Source organism: Perognathus longimembris, chromosome 13 (assembly GCF_023159225.1).
Source record: "Perognathus longimembris pacificus isolate PPM17 chromosome 13, ASM2315922v1, whole genome shotgun sequence".
NCBI classification, from domain to species: Eukaryota; Metazoa; Chordata; class Mammalia; order Rodentia; family Heteromyidae; genus Perognathus; species Perognathus longimembris.
The window spans coordinates 59614118-59636373 of record NC_063173.1 but is presented as its reverse complement, the minus strand read 5'-3'; the positions used below and the strand labels follow the sequence as shown (position 1 = coordinate 59636373).

The 22256-nt window shown below is 58.7% G+C and overlaps 2 protein-coding genes across 3 annotated transcripts; both read right to left on the bottom strand.

The window, feature by feature from the left end:
* On the bottom strand, positions 1–7906 carry Ssh3 (slingshot protein phosphatase 3). The gene is made up of 14 exons (XM_048360765.1): positions 7740–7906; positions 7140–7177; positions 6383–6611; positions 5119–5237; positions 4971–5042; positions 4676–4741; positions 4370–4558; positions 4163–4256; positions 3826–3954; positions 3691–3737; positions 2689–2835; positions 2273–2473; positions 1911–2187; positions 1–837 (listed from the first exon to the last, which is right to left on the bottom strand). The coding sequence occupies exons 1-14, from the start codon at positions 7803–7805 to the stop codon at positions 547–549; spliced, it is 1965 nt and encodes a 654-aa protein (XP_048216722.1). The 5' UTR covers positions 7806–7906; the 3' UTR covers positions 1–546.
* Positions 7907–8721: 815 nt separating this feature from the next.
* On the bottom strand, positions 8722–20537 carry Ankrd13d (ankyrin repeat domain 13D). Of its 2 annotated transcripts, none has more exons than XM_048359768.1 (15): positions 20297–20537; positions 19631–19766; positions 19395–19519; positions 18819–18864; positions 18592–18735; positions 18002–18191; positions 11884–11950; positions 11414–11495; positions 11195–11256; positions 10967–11097; positions 9971–10128; positions 9761–9877; positions 9506–9669; positions 9337–9428; positions 8722–9077 (listed from the first exon to the last, which is right to left on the bottom strand). In XM_048359768.1, the coding sequence occupies exons 1-15, from the start codon at positions 20384–20386 to the stop codon at positions 8864–8866; spliced, it is 1818 nt and encodes a 605-aa protein (XP_048215725.1). In that variant the 5' UTR covers positions 20387–20537; the 3' UTR covers positions 8722–8863. The 2 variants fall into 2 exon arrangements, with proteins under 2 accessions (XP_048215725.1, XP_048215726.1); XM_048359769.1 differs by lacking the exon at positions 20297–20537 and adding an exon at positions 20010–20093.
* Between the last annotated feature and the right edge of the window lie 1719 nt (positions 20538–22256).

Below are 22256 nucleotides of genomic sequence, written 5' to 3'. Positions count from 1 at the left end.
TTTTGGTCTGGTGCCCTGTGACCCAGTGTGTGTGTATGTGTGTGTGTGGGGGGGGTGTTAGAGTGGGGAGGAATGTAGGGGGCAGCAGGTGAGACTAGGCCAGGTGTGAGGTGTACAGTCCCCTGAGGCAGGGGCCTGGGGTTCCTCTCTGCCTTTGGGACATGGTTCCCTGACCTAGCTGCCTCTAGCAGCACACTAGGGAAGGCAGGAAAGGATGAGCAGGCCAGGGTGGATCAGAGTGGGGGGCTTGAGACAGAAAAACCAGCCCTGAACACTCCGGGTTTGATTCCATGGCCACAGGTGAGCACTGTAGGGCGAGTTGAAAATGAACGTAGGGGTGCTGTCACCCCAGAAGGCACCTTGAGTCACTATGTATGTCCCCAGTGTAGTCTTGAGCCCTTGGCAGGCGGAGGGGCGTCTCAGCCCTTAGGCTGGAGTGGCAGGTCTTGGGAGCGCTGGAGGGGCTAAGGAGCACGTGGCCCACAGGCATGTGGGGTGCTTGTCCAAGTCTATGTAGTGTCTAGGGGTGCACGAGCCTGGGAGGGCTCAGGCCTCACCTTCCCCTCGGCTGTCGTCCACGCTGGTCTGCCTCACCACCTTCCGCAGTCTGGGCGTGGAGGCCGTGCTGGCCTCTCGCTGCCCCTGGCCCTCTCCCTGCTCCTGGAAGGCCCGGGCCCGGCGGGCTACCAGCGCGGCGCTCTGCAGGGCAACCACCGACTGGCGAGACTTCAGGGCAGGCCCGGGCCCCCGGCCGAGCCGGCGGCCTCCTTCCACTCTGCAGAGCCGAGGGAAGGGCGGAGGAGACTCCTCCTCGGAAGACTCTTGGGAAGAGAAAACCTGGATGGGGGAGGGCATGAGCGGTGGGGTGGTCAGAGCCAGGGAAAGGTCGGTGCCCCATGTTTGTTGAGTGAATAAATCAGCGGTTGTCAGTGCACGGTTCCCAAGGGGAGAAGAGAGGGCCAGCCAGCTCCAGGGCAGCCTCCTGCCGACCCCGGCCTGCCACCAGGCCACACCGGCCTCGCCTCCTCCCAGCCCTCCGCCCTGGAGTCAGCCCAGTGAGCCCAGGTCCTGAACCGCACTGGGGGCCAAAGGCGGAGGCGGGGGGGGGGGGGAGCCTTGGCAGCAGCCAAGCTTCTCTGTCAACCTCTGGGCCTCCCCAGGGGTCAGTGCCTAGCGCGGTCTCCATAAGCCTTGTTGTTGTTTTGTTTATTTGTTTTATGCCAGTCCTGGGGCTTGAACTGGGGGCCTGAGCACTGTCCCTGGCTTCTTTGTGCTCAAGGCTAGCGCTCTACGACTTCAGCCACAGCGCCGCTTCCGGCTTTTTCTGTGTATGTGGTGCTGAGGAATCGAACCCACGGCTTTGTGCATGCTAGGCCAGTGCTCTACCGCTAGGCCCCGTTCCCAGCCCCCCCCCCCCCAAGCCTCTTGTGAGCCGTGTGAGGTGGATTCCCGTGGAGCCTGGCTTCCTCCGGCCAGGGCCAGCTTCCAGCCCACAGCACCAAGCGCGCAGGGTGCTCATGCGGGTGGTGGGGGTGCTGAGGGCCAGGGCTCCTCTCCGTTTGGCCCTTTGCTGTGTCTTCTCAGACAGAAGGGCTGCAGAGGCCATCCTACCCACCCCATCCAGCCCCAGAGGCGCCCCTAAAGCCAGCCTGCACCTGCAGGGAGGACGTCCCAGACCCTGGGCCCTGGGCCCCCACCGCCGTCTCCTCGGCTGTGCCGAGGGACAGGAAGGAGCACCCCAGGATGTGCTCCCGTCCTCAGGCTGTTTAGTGGACGGCGCGGCAGGAGAGGGGCCGACACCTCAGGAGTGCGCGCTGGACGCAGGTCGCGCCTGCTGGGAGCCTGCGATCAAGCGCCCGGGCTCCCCTGGCTCCCTGGGGTGAGCGTCCCGCCCCGCCCCCCAGCCTCACCTCTGGCAGGTCCGCAGCCTCCGGGTCGCTGTCCGGCCCTGGCTCCGCGGGCTCCAGGAGGCTGATGGAGCGCATGACGCCCCGCAGGTTGATCCGGGGCCGCAGCCCAGCCTCTTCTTTTGGGCCCACTGGACTTTCCTCCAAATCCAAAACCTTCACCTCCCCCTTGCCCCCCGGTTCTGGTGGGAGAGGTGGGTGTGGCGTGCAGACTTGGGGGGCCAGGGGCTCCTCTGGGGAGGCCCCACCCACTTTCTGCTCCCAGACGTGGCTCTGCCGGCTGTGAAAGCGTGACTGCGTCAGCCCCGAGTGCCAGCGCGCCACCCTGGGCACACGCCGCCGCCCTCCGCCGCCCCGCCCCGTACCTGGCAGTCAGGATGCCCTGGTAGGTGTGCAGCTGGCGCAGGAAGCCAGGGTTGGGGCGGGCGACGGGCCGGAGCCCCTGCACATGGTGGAGAGCCCTCTCCAGGCCCCAGCCGTACTGCTTCATGGCATAGGCCACGACTGTGGCGGCTGAGCGGCTGACGCCCATCTTGCAATGGACCAGCACCCGGGTGCCCCGTGCTCTACAAAGCGGGGTGGGGGGTGTCAGACTGGCCCCTGCACCCACCAGGGGCCCAGCAGCACAGTGGGGTGGGTAACAGATTAGGACCCAGTAGACGGAGAGGGAAGGGGGGACACGGAGGGCTGGAGGCGGAGCGGGCAGGGTGGGGTGGCCCGGTTGAAGTTAGGGCGCAGCCAGCGAGCCCTGGGCTGGGCAGCGCAGCACGGGGGACCCCACCTGGCCTCCTCGATGAAGCTGTGCGTCTCCTTCCAGTGGGGCAGCAGCTGGGCCGACTCCTCGTCCCACACGCGCACGTTGTGGTAGGTGAAGCGCTCCGGGTAGAAGTTGTCGATCTCCCGGGCCATGTTCAAGATGTGGCTGACCCTGCAGCGGAGGCCCGCGGGCCATGAGCACTGGCGTTGGGCTCTTAGGTTTGGTTTTTGTGCTGGTACTGGGGCTTGAACTCAAGGCCTGGGTGTGTCCTTTTGCTGTCTTTGCTTAAGACTGGTGGTCTACCACAGCTCTACTTCCAGCTGGCTAATTGGAGATCAGAGTCTCACGGGCTCTCCTGCCGGGGTTGGCACTGAACCAGGATCCTCAGCCTCCTGAGAAGCTAAGAATACAAGCATGAGCCACCAGCACCCAGCAACGGTCTTAGTTTTGAGTCAGGTGGTGGCAGCACTGACTAGGGGAAGAAAAATGTCCCACGGTCAGTCAGATGACTCATATCTTTCTTTCTTTTTTTTTTATGTTGCTGCGTCTTAGTTTCTCCATTGAGTCCAGGGATATCAGGTCAGCAACAGTAACCCTCCCATCATTCTTAGAACTCAGCTTCAGCCCCTAGACAGGACCCAGCGCAGAGATCCCAGAGGCCCATGTGGAGTGGAAACAGGTGCCTGTGTGAGCAGGCAGCCACGTCCCAACCAGGCGAAGGCATTCCCCTGAACTGTGGCCAGGTGCGCAGGCGTGTGCGCTGCCTGCCAGGGGCCAGCTGGTCTCAGCATGGCTGAGGCCTGATTTCTGCACTTGCTTTCTGGAGTAAGGAGAGGAGAGGCCCAGGGGCTGATCAGTGGGACCACAAAGTCACTGTCCTGTCCTGGCATGAGAGCTGATGCAAGGACAGCAGCCCCGCAGTGGGGCGGAGGGTGATCTGAGATTCCCAGCGCTGGCCGGGGTCCCCTGGAGAGGCCGGGGGAGAGGGAGGACACGGTGGCTTTGATGAGGGGCACGGAAGCCCACCTGTTTCTTTGCAGCTCCTCCAGGTTGGCTGCATTCCACTCCGAGCCCTGTGGGGTAGGGGAGAAGAACCAGGCCTTGGCCTCCAGCCGAGCCCCTTACAGCCGCCTCCTTGTCCCGCACCCCAGCCGCGCTCACCAGGTAAAGGTGGGGGAAGATTCGGGAAGCCCGGTCTTGCTGGGCCATGAGCAAGAGCATCTGGTTGTCTATGAAATCCCGGTACTGCTGGAGAGGGCGGTCCAGGCGCAGCTCCAGGGCCTGGCGGATCTGCAGGCAGGGCCCAGGCGGAGGAGAGGTTCCTGTTTCTAGCCTCTCCTGGGCCTGGGGGACAGTACCCGTCCCCTCTGCACTACAGAAGCTGGGCTGGGCGGTAGGGGATGGCTGGGAATGAAGGGAATTTGCGGGGGGGGGGGGGGCTCCAGGAAGGAAAGGCAAGCCTACATCCCCGGCTAGGGGTCCCCCAGTCCCTGCCCACCTCTTTGGAAGTGATGGTCTCTAGGTCACTGGAGTCCAGCACCTGCCACAGCTCAACCCGAATGGCCTGCTCCATCTGCTCCTGTTCTGAGGGCCTGGGAGTGGAGCCCCTCAGTCGGGCCCTTCTGCTCTCCAGCATGGCCCCAGTCCCCCTTCCCCACCCCCCACCTCCCCCACCGGACCCCCCCCTCCCGTGCCCCACACTGACTGGCCGGACTCAGCGCTAGGAGGCCGCAGGGACTCCAGGTCGGCCATGGCCATCCACTCGTTGAGGCAGCTCTGGTCGGAGTTCACTTTCTCCTGGTAGTGGGTAGCCCAGGCCAGGGCACTGCCACCAGGCACAAGGCCACTGCCAAGAGCCACCTCACATGCCTGGTGCAACACCTGGAGCGTGGCCCTGGGAGAGGAGGCAAGGCTGGGTCACAGAGTCCCCCCCCGCTGTCCTCAGCCAGGCCCTGCTCCCCTCGCCTAAGAGGAGGGTGCTGGCCCAAGGCTGGGCCACCGTGGCGCTTACCACATGGTCTGGATGGAGATGGGCTTGAAGATTCGGCTCTGCCCGCCAGATGTGACACTGAAGCCCCTGCAGGAGACCCCAGGGAGGTAGGACCAGACTCCAGGTTCAGACAAAAACCCTGCCCATTTGCCAGATGTGACGAAACTGAAGCCCAGAGGAGTCAGGTGATGTGCCCAAGATCACACAGTAAACTCGAAGTATTGATGAGAGTAGGACACATGTCCCAGGCCCACTCTGCTGTTCCTCTCTGCGTGGCCGCCCTCTCCCCTGCCCCCCTCCCACTGTAATCTCTTACCCATCTCCATCTAGGTACACCTGAGTGTCACTCCAGAGGGGCAAGACCAAGCCCAGGGTGCAGCAGGGGGAGCTGGCAGGGGACACAAGAGTCACTGTTGCCCGGCATCTCTTTCTCGGCCCCCCTCCCTTCTTGTCCCTGATTGTACCTGCTGTCAGGGAAGTCCACCCCCAGGAGCACTGTCTCCTCCTGGCTTAGACCATCTTCCGAGGAGACCACCAGTAGGTAGCGGAGCCGAGGGGGTCGGGCTGCCTCCAGCCGGGCTGCCTGTGACAGGTGGGAGGAGGAGCCCCAAGGCACTGGCTTGGGTGGGTGGGAAGACACTGGTCCCACCCCACGTGGCCCACATGGGTTCAAAGCAGCCTCGCTGCACCCTGTCTCCCCATCCCCACCCCCAACTTCCTGATACAATTTCAGGACTGTTTCATAAAGGTTGATTGTGGTAAAAGGGTGGAATGGGACTGACAGAAGTAGCCTGGTTTTGTTTCTGGGTTGTTTTTTTTTTTTTTTTTTTGCCAGTCCTGGGGCTTGAACTCAGGGCCTGAGCACTGTCCCTGGCTTCTTTTTGCTCAGGGCTAGCACTCTGCCACTTGAGCCACAGCGCCACTTCTGGCCGTTTTCTGTATATGTGGTGCTGGGGAATCGAACCCAGGGCCTCATGTATACGAGGCAAGCACTCTTGCCACTAGGCCATATCCCCAGCCCCCTGGTTTTGTTTCTGCCTTGCAAGGTTTTTAAAACTCACATCACTTGCCATTATCCATCAGGAAGTGTTGAACACCAAAAACGATATGGGGGGCTGGGAATACGGCCTAGTGGCAAGAGTGCTTGCCTTGTATACATGAAGCCCTGGGTTCGATTCCCCAGCACCACATATATAGAAAACGACCAGAAGTGGCATTGTGGCTCAAGTGGTAGAGTGCTAGCCTTGAGCAAAAGGAAGCCAGGGACAGTGCTCAGGCCCTGAGTTCAAGGCCCAGGACTGGCAAAAAAAAAAAAAAACACAACAAAAAACAAAAAAACGATATGGACCAACTTAATCACACTGAGAAGGCTGGGGCTCCTGTTCTAAGCGCAGCTTCACCAAAGACTTCACATTGTGCTGAAGACTAGTCTGTCTCCGCCTGGCTTGGGGGGCTGGTCTTTGAGATTCAGTGGACCTCGGCCCCCTGTGGGGGTGTCCTGCTCCTCCCCCAGGCCTTTCTAGCACACTGCCTTCCACCTTGTGGTTGAATGTGACTCATGCAGAACCAATGTCCTCTGTCCTCTCCCAGCAGAGTGACTGCAGGTGACCAAGACACCTCTAGCTGGATCAGCAGGGAGCTCCAGGTTTAGGGGCCCCTCCACTACCTGGAGAGTCCCCACTTGCTTGACGCCTGAGCTCCAGCCCCTCCCCAGTGGGGGCTCCTCACCAGGCGGATGTCATCCTGTGGCCTCAGCAACTCCACCATGAGGTGCAGGTGCTGCCTCTGCACCTGTTTCCGGGGACTCTGGGCCCCCTGCCCGTCGGTCTGGTCACTGTGGGGTGGCTCCTCACCAGGGGGGTCTTCCACTGGCTCAGAGCCAGTTTCAACCACATCACCGTTGTCCCCTCCATCCTGTAGTCCCAGGACAGCCCCATGGAGCACTGCAAAGCTCTGCCTGGCAGAATGGTTGGAGATCATTAGAGTCCTGGGGGAGTGGCGGGGGGGGGGCTCCTTGGACCGTGGGGAGCAGCCGAGTGCCCGAAGGCTTTGGAAAGTGAATTTTTGCTCATTCCCCTCCCAGGGATCAGACAGGTAGAATGAGGTAGAGAGTTTCAAACTCTAGCAGGCCTTTGGTTGTGGCCCAGGTACTGGGAGAGTCAGCCTCTAGTTCTCTAGCCTCTGTCCACGGGGTCTGAGACAGGAGGGACTGCTGTAAACCTAGATGGGGACAAGTAAATCCTCAGGCCTTGTCCCATCCTGCTCTTGGGCCTGTGTCCCCTGGCCTGAGACGGGGGAGGGGAGTAGGTGAAAGAAACAAACTGCCCAGGGGAAAGCCAAGGTGGCCTGGCTGGTTCAGCTGCAGGCCAGTGACTGAGGTTGGCCACCCGTGAGGTTTGGCTGAGACCCCTTTGGCTCTGATAGGAGTAAGAGATGGCAGCGGCTAGGGGCAGGGCAGGGATGGGTGTTCAGAAAAGGGGCTCACCTGCGCTGGAGCCGGCCTCTGCCCCTGACAGCAGCGCCCTGCGGAGAGAGCAGCCCCCCCACCACCGCACCAGAGTGAAGGGGGGCACCACTCCTCCGGGGGCCGTGGGATGGGGCTGGGGATCACCGGGACCTGGGGGGGGCGGAGGGGGGCACCACTCCTCCTGCCCAATCTGGGAAGCTGGGGCGGTGGGATGGGGTTGGGGATCACCGGGACCTGGGGGGGGGAGGGGGGCACCACTCCTCCTGCCCAATCTGGGAAGCTGGGGTGGCGGGATGGGGCTGGGGATCACCGGGACCTGGGGGGGGCGGGGACCTGGAGGGGGCACCAGTCCTTCCCACGCCAATCACTTCTCCACTGGGAGGCACTGGGGAGCCAAGTCCCGACGCTGCCGGCTGGGGGCGATCGACGTGGGGGCCCCCGCGGAGGGCTGGCGCTCAGCTCTTGATCAGGCTGAGCCTCGAGCCACCCCCCCCCGCACCCCCCGCACCCCCCCGCACCTGACCCGGGAGCGGGGGCGGGGGGGGCCGCCCGGGCAGGACGTGCGCGCCCAGGCCCCGCTGGCAGCCAGCTGCGCGGGCCGGGCACAGCCGCACTCACCGCGAGCCCCACGGGCGTGGAGTGGCCGCTGGCCGGGGGCGAGCGGCTCACGGTGACCAGGGCCATGGGCCGGGCCGGGCCGGGCGGCGGCGATGGCTGGGCGGACTGCAGGCGCGGCCCCCTCCCACGGCCCCACGGACGGCCCCGGCCCCGCAGGACCAGGAAGGAGACCGGAGCCACCAGGGCCTGGCACCTCCTCGGGGGCGGCCCTTAAAGGGCCAGAAGCCCGCCCCGCGGGGCCTGCGAGCCGGCGCCCGGCGGCCGCCCCGCCCCTCCGCGCTGGGGGCGGGGCCTGGCGCAGGTGAGGGGCGGGGCCGGGCCTGGCGCAGGTGAGCCGCGCCGACCTCACCGCCGGGCCCGGGCTTTGTGGTGCGCCGGAAGCTGGCCGACTGCCCCGGGCTCCGCCCGATTAGGTCACCCGGGCTGTCTCGGGTCCCAACCGTGGCAATCTAGCGGGGGGAGGGGGGCGTCCTAGGATGCCCGGGGTTGAGGACACAGTCTCAGGGGTCAGGCGCGGTAGGTCTGTCTCAGCCCAAACTTATTTCTCCTCGGGGGGGGGGGGGGGGGGGGTTGGCCGGGTCTCCTCTGCAGGAAGCTGGGGCACAGGGGTTTCCGGGGATTCTCGGGTCCACCTTGAGACCAGAGGGAAGTGACTGCCCACACCACCACCAGAGAGGGGCACAACCTGGGCCTGCACTGCAGGGAGGGGTTGTGGGGGGCTGAGTGGACCCCACACTGGCTGCCAGGAGGAACCTAGGACTCCAGTAGGTGGGTGGAGCAGGGCTCCCAGGACCTGTTCATGGGCTTTGTAAGGGCCCCTTCCACCAGCTCAAGGTGTGGGAGCGCTCTCCTCTTTTACAGTGGAAACACTAGCGGCTGGGGCGGGGGGGGGGGGGGGTGGGCATGGCTAGGATGCCAGGCGAGGTCAGAGGTCATGGACCAACCTGTCTGTCAGCACTAGCCCAGTGAGTAGAGCAAGTCTTCTGCTGATGCCTCTTTATTTCCATCTCGGTTCCAGCCCACCCCCAGGACTCCAGGCTCAGCAGCAGACAGTTTATAAATAAATAAATTACAAAAGCAGGTGGAGGGAGTGACCCCCGACAGCCCTCCCAGGGCCCGGCGGCTCAGTGCTCTGTAAGTGACAGCTGCAGGATGCGCTGTAAGTCCTCTTCCTCCTGCTGACCCCGCCGCTCCCGCTCCTCCTGCTCCCTCGAAGACAACTCCAGAGCCAGGCGAAGCTGCTCCTCAAAGCTTGGCGGGGCGTGGGATGGGGGCGTGCTCGGAGGGGATCCTGGGCTCCTGGACTCTGTGGACAGCTGCAGGCTTTCCTGGAGGGCTCTTCCAGGCAAAGGGAAGAGGGGAGGACAGACTGGTGAGCAAGAAGGCTGGAGGAAAGGGAGGAGGAGCAAACTGGGCTTTGAGAGACAAGGATGGGTGGGGGGGGGGAAGCACAAGGACTAGCTCTCTGTCTCCCACCATTTTTGGTGGTGAGCAGTCCCTGATGAGGGACTCTGGTCTTAGGACCAAGACCTCCCCAGTACCCATCAAGTTTGGCCCAACTAAGGCAGGGGGCCTGGCGGGCCCTGCAGGGTCTCACCGCTCCAGCTGAAGCTGCTCCTCGTACACTGTGGCTTGAGGAGGAGGGTGAGTGCCAGGCCGCGTGTTGGTCAGGGCTTCCCACACAGTCACCTGCGAAGCCAGAGCCCACGCCATCACCTCAGCCCTGCGTCGACGCGGCCAAAGTCCAGCCTCTGCCCACGTCTCACCTGCTCTGCCTCGGTGCCCGCCTCCAGCAGGCTCTGCTGGATGGCGAACTGCAGCAGGTCATCATCCTCATCCCGAAGGGGTTCGCTGCGCTCTGCACCCAGCACACTGTAACCCTCGGGCACTTCAAACACAGTGGGGTCCACCTCACATGGGAAAGGGCTCCCTGGGCAGGCAGCAGGGGAGCACGCTCAGCCCCCGAGGCTCAGCCCCCAGAGAGCCACGCAGCGGCCTCGGCCGGCTACCTGCATCTATACCTGAAACGGCTGCCGCGGAGCCGGAGGCCGGCACCCACACCGAGCTCAGGGGCTCATCACAGCCACACAGGTTGCTGAAGGTGATGCGGGCATTGAGCACGTGGAAGAGGGGAATCTCTGGGAGGAGACAGCTGGGACTCAGCCGCCTGATCCCTGCAATCCCCCCGTCCTGGAGGAAGGCCCATGCCCAAGCCCCTGCCTCCCTCTCACCAATCTTGACGGGGAAGCCTGGTGGGAGGCGCAGGGTGATGAAGTCACGCAGCTTCGCAAAGTGAGCATTGCTGATGGCCATTAGGTCAATGATAGGTGTCACCTGGTCACCTAGAGAGAGCGGGTGCTCCTCACTCAGCCACAGTGTCGCCTTGAACCTGCCCAGAAGGCCAGAGCATGGAGTCAGGAACCCTCTGGTGGTCTAGCCGCTCCTGTCACCTGCCTGCGGTACCCTCCTCCCTGCCCAGCTGGCCCCGATCTCCCCTAGAGACAGCCCTTCAGCCTGGGCCTGGAGCCCAAGCTGCCTCAACCTGTGGGCCCCGACCAGAGCTCATGGCTTTGTGCCAGGCATCTGGCGGGAGGAGGGCATGGCTAGGCGGTGGGCTGCCCTCTGGGCTTTGTCCACAGCCCTGTACTCCTCCCCTACCGGAGCTGGCCAGCACTTCAGGCTTTGTGGCACTCATGTGTCTAGCTCAGGCCAAAGGTCAGGACTACAGGAGTCTGACTCCCAGGTCCACCCCTGGAGGCTGAGAGGATCTCTGTGAGGTCGCCTGGAGGGGGTGAGGTTCTATTCACTGGGACCATTTACATCTGCTCAGCAGACCTGCACTGCAGGTGGGATTTCTCCTGTCCACAAGTGGGAAGTCAAACTCATCCGGGGGAAGACGTTTACTGTGACGCCGCTGTGATAGCGGGGCTGAGGCCCCTCCCACTCCACCATGCTCTGGCTCCCGGTCCACGCTTAGTAGGTTGAATTTCCTTTTTAACCCACAGATTGTGCTGCTCGGCATTCATTCAGTCCTGCATCCCAGTGTCACACGTGGCTGTGTGGCCAGGCCACGCACTCGGCACTCAGAAGCACAGGTAGGATAGGTGTGGCTCCAGGAAGAGGCCTGCTAGAGCACAGGCCCTCCCTGTGACGGTCCCCATGTGTGACCGGAATCAGCAGGGGGTCCAGGAGGGCTCCCACCCAGCCCCCCCCACCCCCAGCCTCACCTCTGAACTTTACTGGACATCTCGATGGGGCGGCCAATGTTTCTTGACTCCAGGCTGAAGCTGGGATCGAAGTATTCTTCGGGGGAAATGGCTGTGGGGTTGGTGGGGCTGGCAGCTTGCTGCACAGGAGCCTGGGTGGGCCCCAGGACCCGACTTAGCCCTCAGGCTCACCGGAATGGTCCTCCGCCCACCCGGGCTCAGCCCAGCCCCTCCCCCAGCCCTGCTCACCCCACTGTAGGAGGAATGCTGCTGGGCCATCCCCAGGAAGGACTGGAACGGAGTCTTCCCTCCTAGGGGGCAGAGGAAGGAGCCCGGGAGGGGAAACTGGGCTACTATAGCCCAGACTGACAGAGGGAATGGGGTAGCCTCCCTGCTGGTCCCCAGTACTCCGGCCCTGACCCCAGACCAGCATGTGACTGGGCAGCAGGCAGGCGCACCTGGGTTTACCTTTGGTCCTCGACTTGTCCTGATCAGAGAGGTGTTCTGTGCGTGTGCGTGTCACCAGCTCCACGTTGGTGGCACTGTACACCTGGGGAGCAGAGTGGGTCACAGGAAGCTAGGCTTCCAGAAACTTCCCCACACCCGGCTTCACCAGCACAGCACCCGACTCCTCCGGCCCCCAGGGACAGACGAAGGGGCGGACGGCAGGGTCTGAACCCCAGGAGTCACTAACCAGGAGATACATCCTGAGCGCCAAGAAGAGAATGCCCTTCATTTGACCTTGCAGCCAGGGCAGGCTCAGCAGGCCAGGCCCCTAGGGGGTATCCTTGGCCACCCAGGACATCCAGGCTCTCAGAGCGACTCTGTGTCTCCCTCCACATGGGGGTAGGGGAAGGTGGGGGGCAAGGGGCGGAGAAGCTAAGCTCCTGAACCTTGTCTGCCCCCCCCCCCGCCAGCCCCCAAAAGGCCTCTCCTGCCTTAGCTTCGTAGCCGCTAACAGTCTCCATCTTCTCAGACCGCCATCCCCAGATGCCACATTTGTTCCTGCAACAGACCAAACGGAAGCCTGTGAAGCCCCAACAACCGAAGCCCCCTCCGTCTCATGGCACCGGCTGCCCAGCTCCCAGGGGCATAAAGGGGTCTGGAAGAGGGTGCCGGGCAGCGGGAGGGGGCACTTGAACAAGGACTGAAGATGACTGGTCATTTTATTAGACATGATAATGGTGTGGAGGCTGGGCTTTTATACACATGCTTATCCTTATCTGCTAGTACAGAAACATTTACTGATGAGATGATAGGAGAGCTAAGATGTGCTTCCAAAGAGTCTCAGAAAGCGCAGCGGGAAAAGGTGAGGAAGGATAGCTTCTAAGACGGATAAAATGTTGATAATTCGGAAGGTGGCGATAGTAATACACTACCTTCCTTCCCCCTCTCCTTTCCTCCCTCCCTTCCCGCACCCCTCTCTCCCTCCTTCCCTCCCTTTCTATCCCTCCATCCCTTCCTTTCTCCTTCCCTGGTTTCCTCCCTTTCCTTTCCTTCCTTCAAGTTCTTCCTCCTTTTCTTTCTTTCCTTCTCCCCTCTTAACCCCTCCTTTTCTCTTTCTTCAGTGCTGGAAACTGAACTTAGGACTTGAGGCATACATGCCAGACAAGTACTCTACTTCTGAACTACACCCACCAGCTGGTACATTCAATTTTCCATAATAAACAGTTAAAAGACTTTCCAGGCCCTGGTGGCTCACACCTATCATCCTATCTACACAAGAGGCTGAGATGTGAGAATCACAGTTCATAGCCAGTCCAGGCAAGTACGTCTGTGAGACTCTTACCTCTAACCACCAAAAAATCAGTAGTGGTGCTGGGGCTCAGAGTGGTAAAGAGCTCCGGGACAGCACCCAGGCCCTGAGTTCAAGCCCCATAGTCAACAACAATAACAAAAATTATAAAAGTGAGCCACTTGAGTACTAGCTACTCAGGAGTGAGGTTCAAAGCCAGCTTGGGCAGGAAAGTTCAGGAGACTCTTATCTCCAATGAAGCACCAAAAAAGCCAGAAGTAGAGCTATGGCTCAAGTGGTAGAGTGCTAGAATTGTAAAAAACAAAACAACAACAACGGGGCTGGGGATATGGCCTAGTGGCAAGAGTGCCTGCCTCGGATACACGAGGCCCTAGGTTCGATTCCCCAGCACCACATATACAGAAAACGGCCAGAAGCGGGGCTGTGGCTCAAGAGGCAGAGTGCTAGCCTTGAGCGGGAAGAAGCCAGGGACAGTGCTCAGGCCCTGAGTCCAAGGCCCAGGACTGGCCAAAAAAAAAAAAAAAACAACAACAACAACTCAGGGAGAGCTGGGAATGTGGCTCAAGTGGTAGAGTGCTAGCCTTGAGCACAAGCCAGGGTCAGTGCCCAGGCCCTGAGTTCAAGCCCCAGGACTGGAAAAAAAAAAAGTTTAAAAAAATGATGTCTCATTCAACAACAATATCTGACCAGCCCGAGTTGAAAAATCTGCAAGACTCCAATTCCAAAAGAGCCACCAAAATAATAATAATGATAATAATTATAAATAGCAGCCAGACTAGCTCACGCAAGAAAGCCAAGCAAGTTTGAGGCTCAAACCCCAGTACTGGCAAACAAAACAAAAATATCTGAGACTTCAATATGACACTTTTTAAGAATAAAAATAAGGCAGGCACCGGTGGCTCACGCCTATAATCCTAGCTAATCTGGGGCTGTGATCTGAGGATCATGGTTCGAAGCTAGCCCAGGCAGGAAAGTCTCTGAAACTCCTGTCTCCAATAAACTACTCAGGAAAGGCCAGAAGTGGCACTACGGCTCAAATGGTAGTGTGCTAGCATTGAGCAAAAGGAGCTCAGAGACGGTACCCAGTCCCAGAGTTCAAGCCCCAGGACTAGTTTAAAAAAAAAAAAAGGATAAAAATGAAACAAAAGTAGAGACAAATTCTAAAGTTGAATAATGAATTCAGTTTCTAATGTATTTTCATGTACTTTCTGTCCTCTGTAAGGAGCTACTTTCAACAATGAAAGATCAAGTAGAGACCAACAAAGAAGCAGAAGACACGAGCAATACTATAAACTAGACTTTTATAGATCTTCTGAGAACACTTCACCCTTCTCAAATGCATATGAAGTATGCCTAAGGTTAGATCACTTTGAGACTATAAACTAAACTTTAAAACTGAAAGGATAGATGTCATCTAAATTATTTTCCAAACATAACAGAAGGAAATTAGAAATAACAAAAAAGTAAACTTAGAAACTCACAAGTATGTGGACTATAAGCAATATAGTTCTAAATAATCTTTGGAATAAATTCAGAGGGAAATAGAAAATATTTTGAGATCATGGACATGAACACCTAACATTATCAGAACTCACAGGACACAGCTAATGCCATGCTAGAGGGAAATACTGAGCTGTAAATGACTATACCAAGAAAGAAGAAGCCAGGCACTGGTAGCTCACGCCAGTAATCCCAGCTACTCAGGGCTAAGATCTGACAATCATGGTTCAAAGCCAGCCTGGGCAGGAAAGTCCATGACACCCTTATCTTCAGCTAACCACCAGAAAACCAGACATGGTACCGTGGCTCAAAATGGTAGAGCACTAGTCTTGAGCAAAAAGAGCTCAGGGACAACAGCTAGGCCTCAAGTTCAAGCCCCAAAACTGACCAGAAAAAAAAAAAGTTCCACAGAGAGCCATGCTGGTGGCTCACGCCCTGTAATCCTAGCTACTCAGGAGACTGACATCTAAGGATCACAGGTCAAAGCCAGCCTGAGCGGGAATGTCTGTGAGACTCTCATCTGCAATAAAGTACTCAAAAAAAGAAATAGAGGGCTAGGAATATGGCCTAGTGGCAAGAGTGCTTGCCTTGTATACAGGAAGCCCTGGGTTCAATTCCTCAGCATCACATATATAGAAAAGGCCAGAAAGAGGCACTGTGGCTCAAGTGGCAGAGAGCTAGCCTTGAACAAAAAGAAGCCAGGGACAGTGCTCAGGCCCTGAGTCCAAGCGCCAGGACTGGCAAAAGAAAAAAAAAAAGAAAGAAAGAAATGGAGCTGTGGCTCAAGTGGTAGAGCACTAGCCTTGAGCAAAAGAAGCTCAGGGATAGTACTCAGGTCCTGAGTCCAAGAGCCAGGACTGCCAAAAAAAAAAAGTTGAGACCAGTCTGAGCAACATAGTAACACCTAAGAAAGAGAAGCAGAGACAGAGTTAGAAAAGGATGAAGGTTGGTCTTAATACCCTGAACTGTCACATTAAGCTGGGTGCTGGTGGCTCACACCTATAGTCCTTGCAACTCAGGAGGCTGAGTGGTTCAAAGCCAGGCCGGGCAGAAAAATCCACAACTCCAATTAACTAGCAAAAAGCTGGTCTTGAGATGTGGCTCAAGTGGTAGAAAAAAGCCAAGTGAGAGCTCAAGGCTCTGAGTGTAGGAACACTTGTATGTGCATGCGTGCATGTGTATATACACACACACACACAGAGTGCTGGTGACTCCTGCCTGTAATTGTAACTACTAGAAGTAAACTTTGGGCTGGGGATATGGCCTAGTGGCAAGAGCGCTTGCCTCAAATACATGAAGCCCTGGGTTCAATTCCCCAGCACCACATATACAGAAAACGGCCAGAAGTGGCGCTGTGGCTCAAGTGGCAGAGTGCTAGCCTTGAGCAAACAGTGCTCAGGCCATGAGTCCAAGGCCCAGGACTGGCAAAAAAAAAAAGTAAACTTTAGAATGTCAAAGTTATTATAACAACAGTATATAGCAACAGTATATTATAGCAGTATTATAGCAACAGTAATTAAGACAATAAAATATTAGCACAAGAAAAGACCAATGGAGCAGAATGGAGAATTCAGGGGGAAAGAAATCCAACTGACCTACAGCCAAATGATTTATTTTTTATTTTATTTTTTTACAAAAATAGCAAGACTACTAAATGGGAAAAGCACAATATTCTCCCCCCCCCCCCGTCGTGGGGCTTGAACTCAGGGCCTGAGCACTGTCCCTGGCTTCTTTTCGCTCAAGGCTAGCACTCTGCCACTTGAGCCACAGTGCCACTTCTGGCTTTTTCTGTGTATGTGGTGCTGAGGAATCGAACCCAGGGCTTCATGTATGCTAGGCAAGTGCTCTACCACTAGGTCACATTCCTAGCCCCAAGCACAATATTCTTAACAAAGGCTGAAACAACTAGATAGTTCCAGACAAAACAAGTCAGTTGGACTCACCTAAGAATTAGGTTGAAAGCGCTAAGCTATAAACCTTTTAGAAGAAAATGGGAAAATCTTCATGACCTCAGATTTGGCAATGTATTTATTAGGTATGCCCAAAACAATGGGCAACAAAAGAAAAACTGTTATCAAAATTCAAAGGTTTTAGCCAGACCCTCTGGGCCTGTAATCCTAACATCATGGTTTCAGCCTAGCTCAGGCGAAAAGTCTGACAGATTCCATCTCCAAGGAGGGAACCTGGATGTGGAGGCCCACACCTGTGACCCCCGCGATGTAAGAGAAGCTTGAGTAGGCACCACGGCTCATGCACACACTCAGGAGGGCGGGGGGGAAGCAAGATACTCTCCTGAAAACCACCTGTGAGAAACAGGGCTGTAAGGCATGGCCCAGGGAGCAGAGTGCCAGCCAAGCAAGTGTGAGACCTCAAGTCCAAACCCCCCAAAAGGGAAATGCCTAAAAGAGAAATGCCAAAGAGAAAAAAAGAGATCAAAAAAGTGAAAAGACAGTCTACAGAAATGGAGTAAATATTTGTGAATCATATAACCAGTAAGGGACTTATATCCAGAATATATACAGAACCGTTACAACCAAATCAGAAGAAGAGAACCCAACTAAAACATGGTTAAAGAATCTAGACAGCGCCAGGTGCTGGTGGCTCACACCTGTAATCCTAGCTACCCAAGAGGCTGAGATATGAGGACGGTGGTTCAAAGCCAGCCTGGGCGAGAAAGTCCGTGAGACTCTTATTTCCAATAAACCACTCAGAAAACCAGAAGTGGCGCTGTGTCTCAACTAGTAGAGCGCTCGTTAGCTTTGAGCTGAAGAGCTCAGGGACAGTGCCTGGGCCCAGAGTTCAAGTACCACGACTAACCTAAAAAAAAAAAAATTGTAACAGCAAGATGGGTGAAAAAACAAAAGAATCTAAACAGACATTTCTCCAGAGAAGATATACAAGTGACCAATAAGTACACAAAAGATGCTTAACATCACTAGTCATTAGGGAAATGCAAATCAAAGAGGTATCACTTTCCATCCGCTATGATGGCTATAATCCAACAGTACAATCCAAGAAGGAATGAATGAAAACCATCAGGAGTATTGATGAGAATGTGGAGAAGTCGGAATCTTCCCTCTCTGCTGGAAGTCGTGTGAAATGGTAAACAGCTCCTCGACCAATTAACTATCTAGTTACTACATAGTTCAGCAGTTTCATCTAGAGTATAGGCTTAGGAAAAATGAAAATACATGTACACTCAAATTCTGTATGCAAATGCTTATAGCGTCATTATTCCTAATGGTCAAATAGGCCAGGTGACAGTGGCTCACACCTGTAATCTTGGCTAGCTGCTTAGGAAGCTGAGATCTGAGGATCATGGTTTGAAGCCAGCTAGGGCCAAAAACTCCTTGAGAGTCTGTCTCCCATTAATGACCAAAAAAAGCCGTACTGGAGATGTGGCTCAAGTGTTAGTGAACCAGCTGTGAGTGCAAAAGCTGAGCAAGAGTGCAAGGCCCTAAGTTCAAGCCCCAGTACCAGTGTGTGTGTGTGTGTGTGTGTGTGTGTGTGTGCATGCGACACACACATATGTCCAAATGGTGGGGAGGATGTAAATGTCTATGAATAGACTAGTGAATACACAAAATGTGCTCTTTTCACATCATGGGAGAGTTGAGTTGCCCCGTGAGGGTGCCTATCCATGAAAAGGGGCCCAAGTCACCCCTCCATCTGAGCAGCCTCTGCGGGGCGGGGGGGGGGGCTCAGCTCCCAGATGCCTCAGCCAGGAGCCTCCAGGCAGGTCCTGTGGCTTCTGTTACCTCTCCCCCAGGCTGCCCACGGGGTGCCGGGCCCCCACTGACCTCTCAAAGGCGACGTTGCGCGTGTCCAGGTGAGTGGAGACGATCGGGGAGGTGAGGCGGCTGGCCACGTGCTCCTCGCTGGGCCGCATGGCAGCCAGCAGTGTTTCGGGCTCATGCAGAGCCATCCCTAAGGTCTCTGTGTGCACCACCTGTCGGTCATGGTCCACTTCCATCACCAGGGCTCCTTCCTCTGCCAGTGATGGGGGCAGGGAAGGGACACAGATCAGTACGGATGCCACCCCCGGGCTTCCCCACTGCCCTCAACTTTTTTTTTTTTTTTTTGTCAGTTGTGGGGCTTGAACTCAGGGCCTGGGCGCTGTCCCTGAGTTCAAGGCTAGCGCTCTACTACTTTGAGCCACAGTGCCACTTCCAGTTTTCTGGTTGTTAACTGGCCTTTCCTGCCTGGCTTGGCTTTGAACTGTGATCCTTAGATCTCAGCCTCCTGAGTAGTGATGATTACAGGCGTGAGCCACCGGCACCCAGCTACCCTCAGCTTTTCTCCATGTCTTCAAAGTGCAGAGAAAGCCACTGAAGATTCGAGGGTGCTACCTGGCCTAATGTCCGTCCGTAGCACACACCCCTGAGCTCACCCTGGCCCTTGAAGATGAAGCTCCTCCGGCCACGCTGCCAGGTCATGTGCTCAAAACCCAGGAGACTCGTGTCTACCCGCAGGCTCTCACCCCGCTTCCATACGCGGTACACATCACTGGGGCACATCTTGGACACAAGCGGCACTGCAGGGAGTCCCGAGGTCACCAGAGTCTCCCCCGCAGGCCCCACTCTAAGTCCCTGGGAAGGCCAAGTGGTCCCCACTCACCCCAGCTTGTGAACTCCCACTTCATCTCCACGTAGAAGTCAGGGGCCTGAGAGGAATGAACGCTATCCATCAGGCCCAGCCTGGGCTGGAGACCAGCAGGCCTGGTGGCTCCTTGTCTTCCTCTATGGGAGTCTTTGCCCCCTCTGTGTCAGCAGAGGGGGCTCCATGACCTCCAGGCCTGCCCTGCCAACCCTCTGCAGCTTGCAGGAGGACAGACTGTACCCAGAACCAGGCATTCCAGTGGCCTAGGCCATCTCCACCCAGCTGTCCTTCCCTGGAGAAATCTAATTTCTCAAAGAAGGCCAAAGTCTAATGTTCTATGGAGATATCTAGTGCCAGGGCCTTCCACACTGGTGCAAACGGCTTCCAAAGAGCCCAATGTCATCCACGTAGCCTGGGATCCTTTTCTTTTCTCACGACCATGAACTGGGGGGTCAAGACAAACAGCGGTGAGGAGGCATAGTGCATGGGCTGGGTGATCTTCTAAGCCAGGCCTGCCTCAGGTGACCAGGATAGCCCTTGCCATAACCCCACCATCGCACACTCAACCAATCACCTCCCGTGCCCTGCCCTTACCTGGCGGAGTTTGTTGAGCAGTTCTGGAATGCCAGCCAGCCTCTGCGTAGCCCTCTGGAAGTCCCGATACTGGAGCACCAACTGCACCATCTCCGGGTCTCCAGTGCTGACTGCCTCCTGCAGGACTAAGGGACACCCTATTGCTGAGGAGAGCCTTCCCACGGGGCACCAGGCCTGGTCACGACTTCCCACCCACTAACCCCACTGCAGGCCACAAGGAAAGCCCAGTGCAGTACCTGCCCAGCCCTGGCGGCTCTCTCTGCCCACATTGGCATTATGTCGAAGAAGGACTCTGACAGATTCCAGATTCCCCAGGGACACGGCCAGCTCCAGGGGAGTGCGTCCCCGGGGATCCTCCTGTTCTATGTCGTGCTAAAGGAGAGGGAGATGGGACACAGCTGGAGGCAAGAGAGGCCGAAGCAAGGAGGCTGTGGGGTTGAACCCAGCTGGAGTCACTATGGGATCTAAAGGTGGCAGCCAGGCCAGGGAGATGGCAGGAAGTGGCTTCGGTGTCCTGGTGGAGCAGGGGCACTGGGGAGGGCTGGGAAGTGCTGGGGAGGGAAGCTGGGGTGGGAAGGGCTTGCCCCACCTCTCCTGCTCTCCCTTCAAGCAGACCTGCAGGCCTGACGGAGGGCTCTGGTTAGACAGATGCAGGCAAGGGCTGGGAAGAGTTGAACGGGATTCCTTTCTCTGCCTGACTCAGAGGTGGCACGCGTGAGTTCGGGGATGATGCAGTCGGAGATGGGCTGCCCTCGGGGCGAGGCCGGGCGCCGGAGATGTGGCCGAAGGATCCGGCGTGCGTGCAGGTGACCCGGGCCGGGGCCGGGGGTGGGTGCAGCTCGGGGCAGGGCGGGCGCCGGCCCCCGGCTCGCACGCGGCACTCCGCGGGGAGGGGGGCTCACCTGACCGCTGTGCAGCGCGGCCTCCAGTTCGCGGTGCCGGTTCGCCCAGACGAGCCGGTGCAGCCGGAAGGTGGGGCCCAGGCCGGCCATGCTGGGCCTCAGTGCGGCATCCCGGGCGGGCCGGTGGGCGCGGCGGGGGCGGCCCTGCTCCTCTCGGCCGGTGCCCGGCGCGGCCCCCTCGCCTCAGCTCCGAGCCGCGCCCCGGCTGCAGCCACCCAGGCTCCGCGAGCCCCGCGGCGGCAGCGGCGACGGCGAGGGCGCGGGCGGCTGGGGGGGCGGGGCGGGGGCCCGGGGGGCGTGGCCGCGCCGGGGTGGGGCGGGGCAGCGGCTGCGCGCCCCCTCGCCTCCCGCAGCCATGGTAACCACGGCCGGGCCCGCGCTCCGGGAGCGGGCGAGGGGCGCTTCCCAGCCGCCGGGGCAACCACGAGCGCCCCGGGGCGGAGGAAAGCCAGCCCGGGTCTCCACTGGGGCTTCTCGGGCTCGGTGGGTCCGCGAGGGGCGTTCCGGGGGCGGGGCCCACCCCGCAGCTCCGCCCCGCCTGCAGGGGGCGCCCCAGGCTCGGCGCAGGCCGCTTCCCGCAGGCCCGGAAGTGGAGGGAGGGGCCGGGCCGGGGCGGGGCGGGGGCCGGAGCTGAGGGCCGGGTGTGCGCTTGCGCAAGGCGGGGGGGGGGGGGGGGCGGAGGAGGCCCTGGGTGCGGGTGGTCGCTGCCCTTCCCCAGCCCACCCCGCCCGCTCCCTGCGCGGCTGCGCCCGGTACCGGGGCACGGAACACGCCGGTGCGCGGGTGAGGCGGGAAGTCCCGGCCCCATCGCTGCCAGGCGCCCCGGAGACGCTCGGAGCCCCATCCTCGCCCTCCAGCCGCCTGGCCTGCGGCCCCGGCCCGGCCCGGCCCGCGAGGAGGCCCGGCGAGGAGGCGGCGGGGGCTGCCGGCGCCTTCCCAGGACCGCCGCGGCCAGCGCTGCCCCCACTCGCAGGGCTTTTGCAGGGGCTGCACCCTGCTGCCAGCGTCAGGAAAGGGTTGGCACCTCCACCCACGCCGGAACGAGGGTGAAGGCCGGGGCCAGCTTCAGTTAGGCCAGCCCCAGAGCCCGGCCCCAGGGCCCCCTCCTGGGTGGTCAGGCTGCAGCCAGGCTTGCCAAGGCTAAGCCTGGGTGTCCCCACTTGTACAATGAGTAGCGTAACTGGGAAGAACTTGAGGTTCCCTGAGCTTCACGGTCATTTTCACCCTAACTTTTCACTGAGCCATCGGAGGTCACTGCCACCCATTCTGTGGTGTCCCGAGGCCATCTGTAATGTCTGGGAAGGCTACCCCTGCTCAGCAGGTTCTGGATCCGCTGGTCTTTGCATTGCTCAGCGGTGCTGCCCTTTCCCGGAAGCCCCCTTCAAACCCACATCTAGCAGGACCTTCTGGGGTCCGGCCCCCCTGGATTGCTGCAGTACTGAACCAACAGTTTCCTGCCAGCCCTCTTTTCTAGGGCTCCTTCCTTCCCACTCTGACCTCTCCCCATCGGAGAGTCTCTCTGTTCCTAAGTCACCCTGATGATGCCTTGAGACATCTGGGGGCCCATGTAGCCCACAGTCACACCAGGGTGTCCAAAGCCAAGTCCAATCACACCCTCTTCCTCTCAGGACAAAAGTATCCTGTGAACTGTCCTGCCTTTGCATGGTACGGCAGCCTCCTCAAGTCTCATCCTGGATGCCCACCACCCCACTGGATGAATACGGTCCATTCTTGGGCCTCTTTCATCTCTTCCTCTGCCGCCACTGTAATGAGGATGTCTTCCCTGATCAGAAGCAGCAGCCCAAGTCCAGGCCACTGCCTCCTTTCCTCCGCCTTTGTCTATTCCTTTTGCATAGTGACCAGTCATTTGTTTTAGAGCCAGCTGGCATGACTCTGAACCTTCAGCAAGTTCTGCCTCTGAGTCTGCTCTTATTTCCATGTTGCAATCACCAAGTACACC

Coding starts and splice junctions, on each gene's coding strand:
- Ankrd13d (XM_048359768.1), bottom strand. CDS start 20,386: ATGGCCGGCCTGGGCCCCACCTTCCGGCTGCACCGGCTCGTCTGGGCG. Junction 11,257..11,413: donor GGACAAGTCGAGGACCAAAG/GTAAACCCAGGT, acceptor TCTGCCCCCTAG/GAGGGAAGACTCCGTTCCAG. Junction 9,670..9,760: donor CTCCGCGGCAGCCGTTTCAG/GTATAGATGCAG, acceptor CTGCCTGCCCAG/GGAGCCCTTTCCCATGTGAG.
- Ssh3 (XM_048360765.1), bottom strand. CDS start 7,805: ATGGCCCTGGTCACCGTGAGCCGCTCGCCCCCGGCCAGCGGCCACTCC. Junction 4,742..4,970: donor GTGTACCTAGATGGAGATGG/GTAAGAGATTAC, acceptor GGTCTCCTGCAG/GGGCTTCAGTGTCACATCTG. Junction 3,955..4,162: donor AGACCATCACTTCCAAAGAG/GTGGGCAGGGAC, acceptor CCCTGCCTGCAG/ATCCGCCAGGCCCTGGAGCT.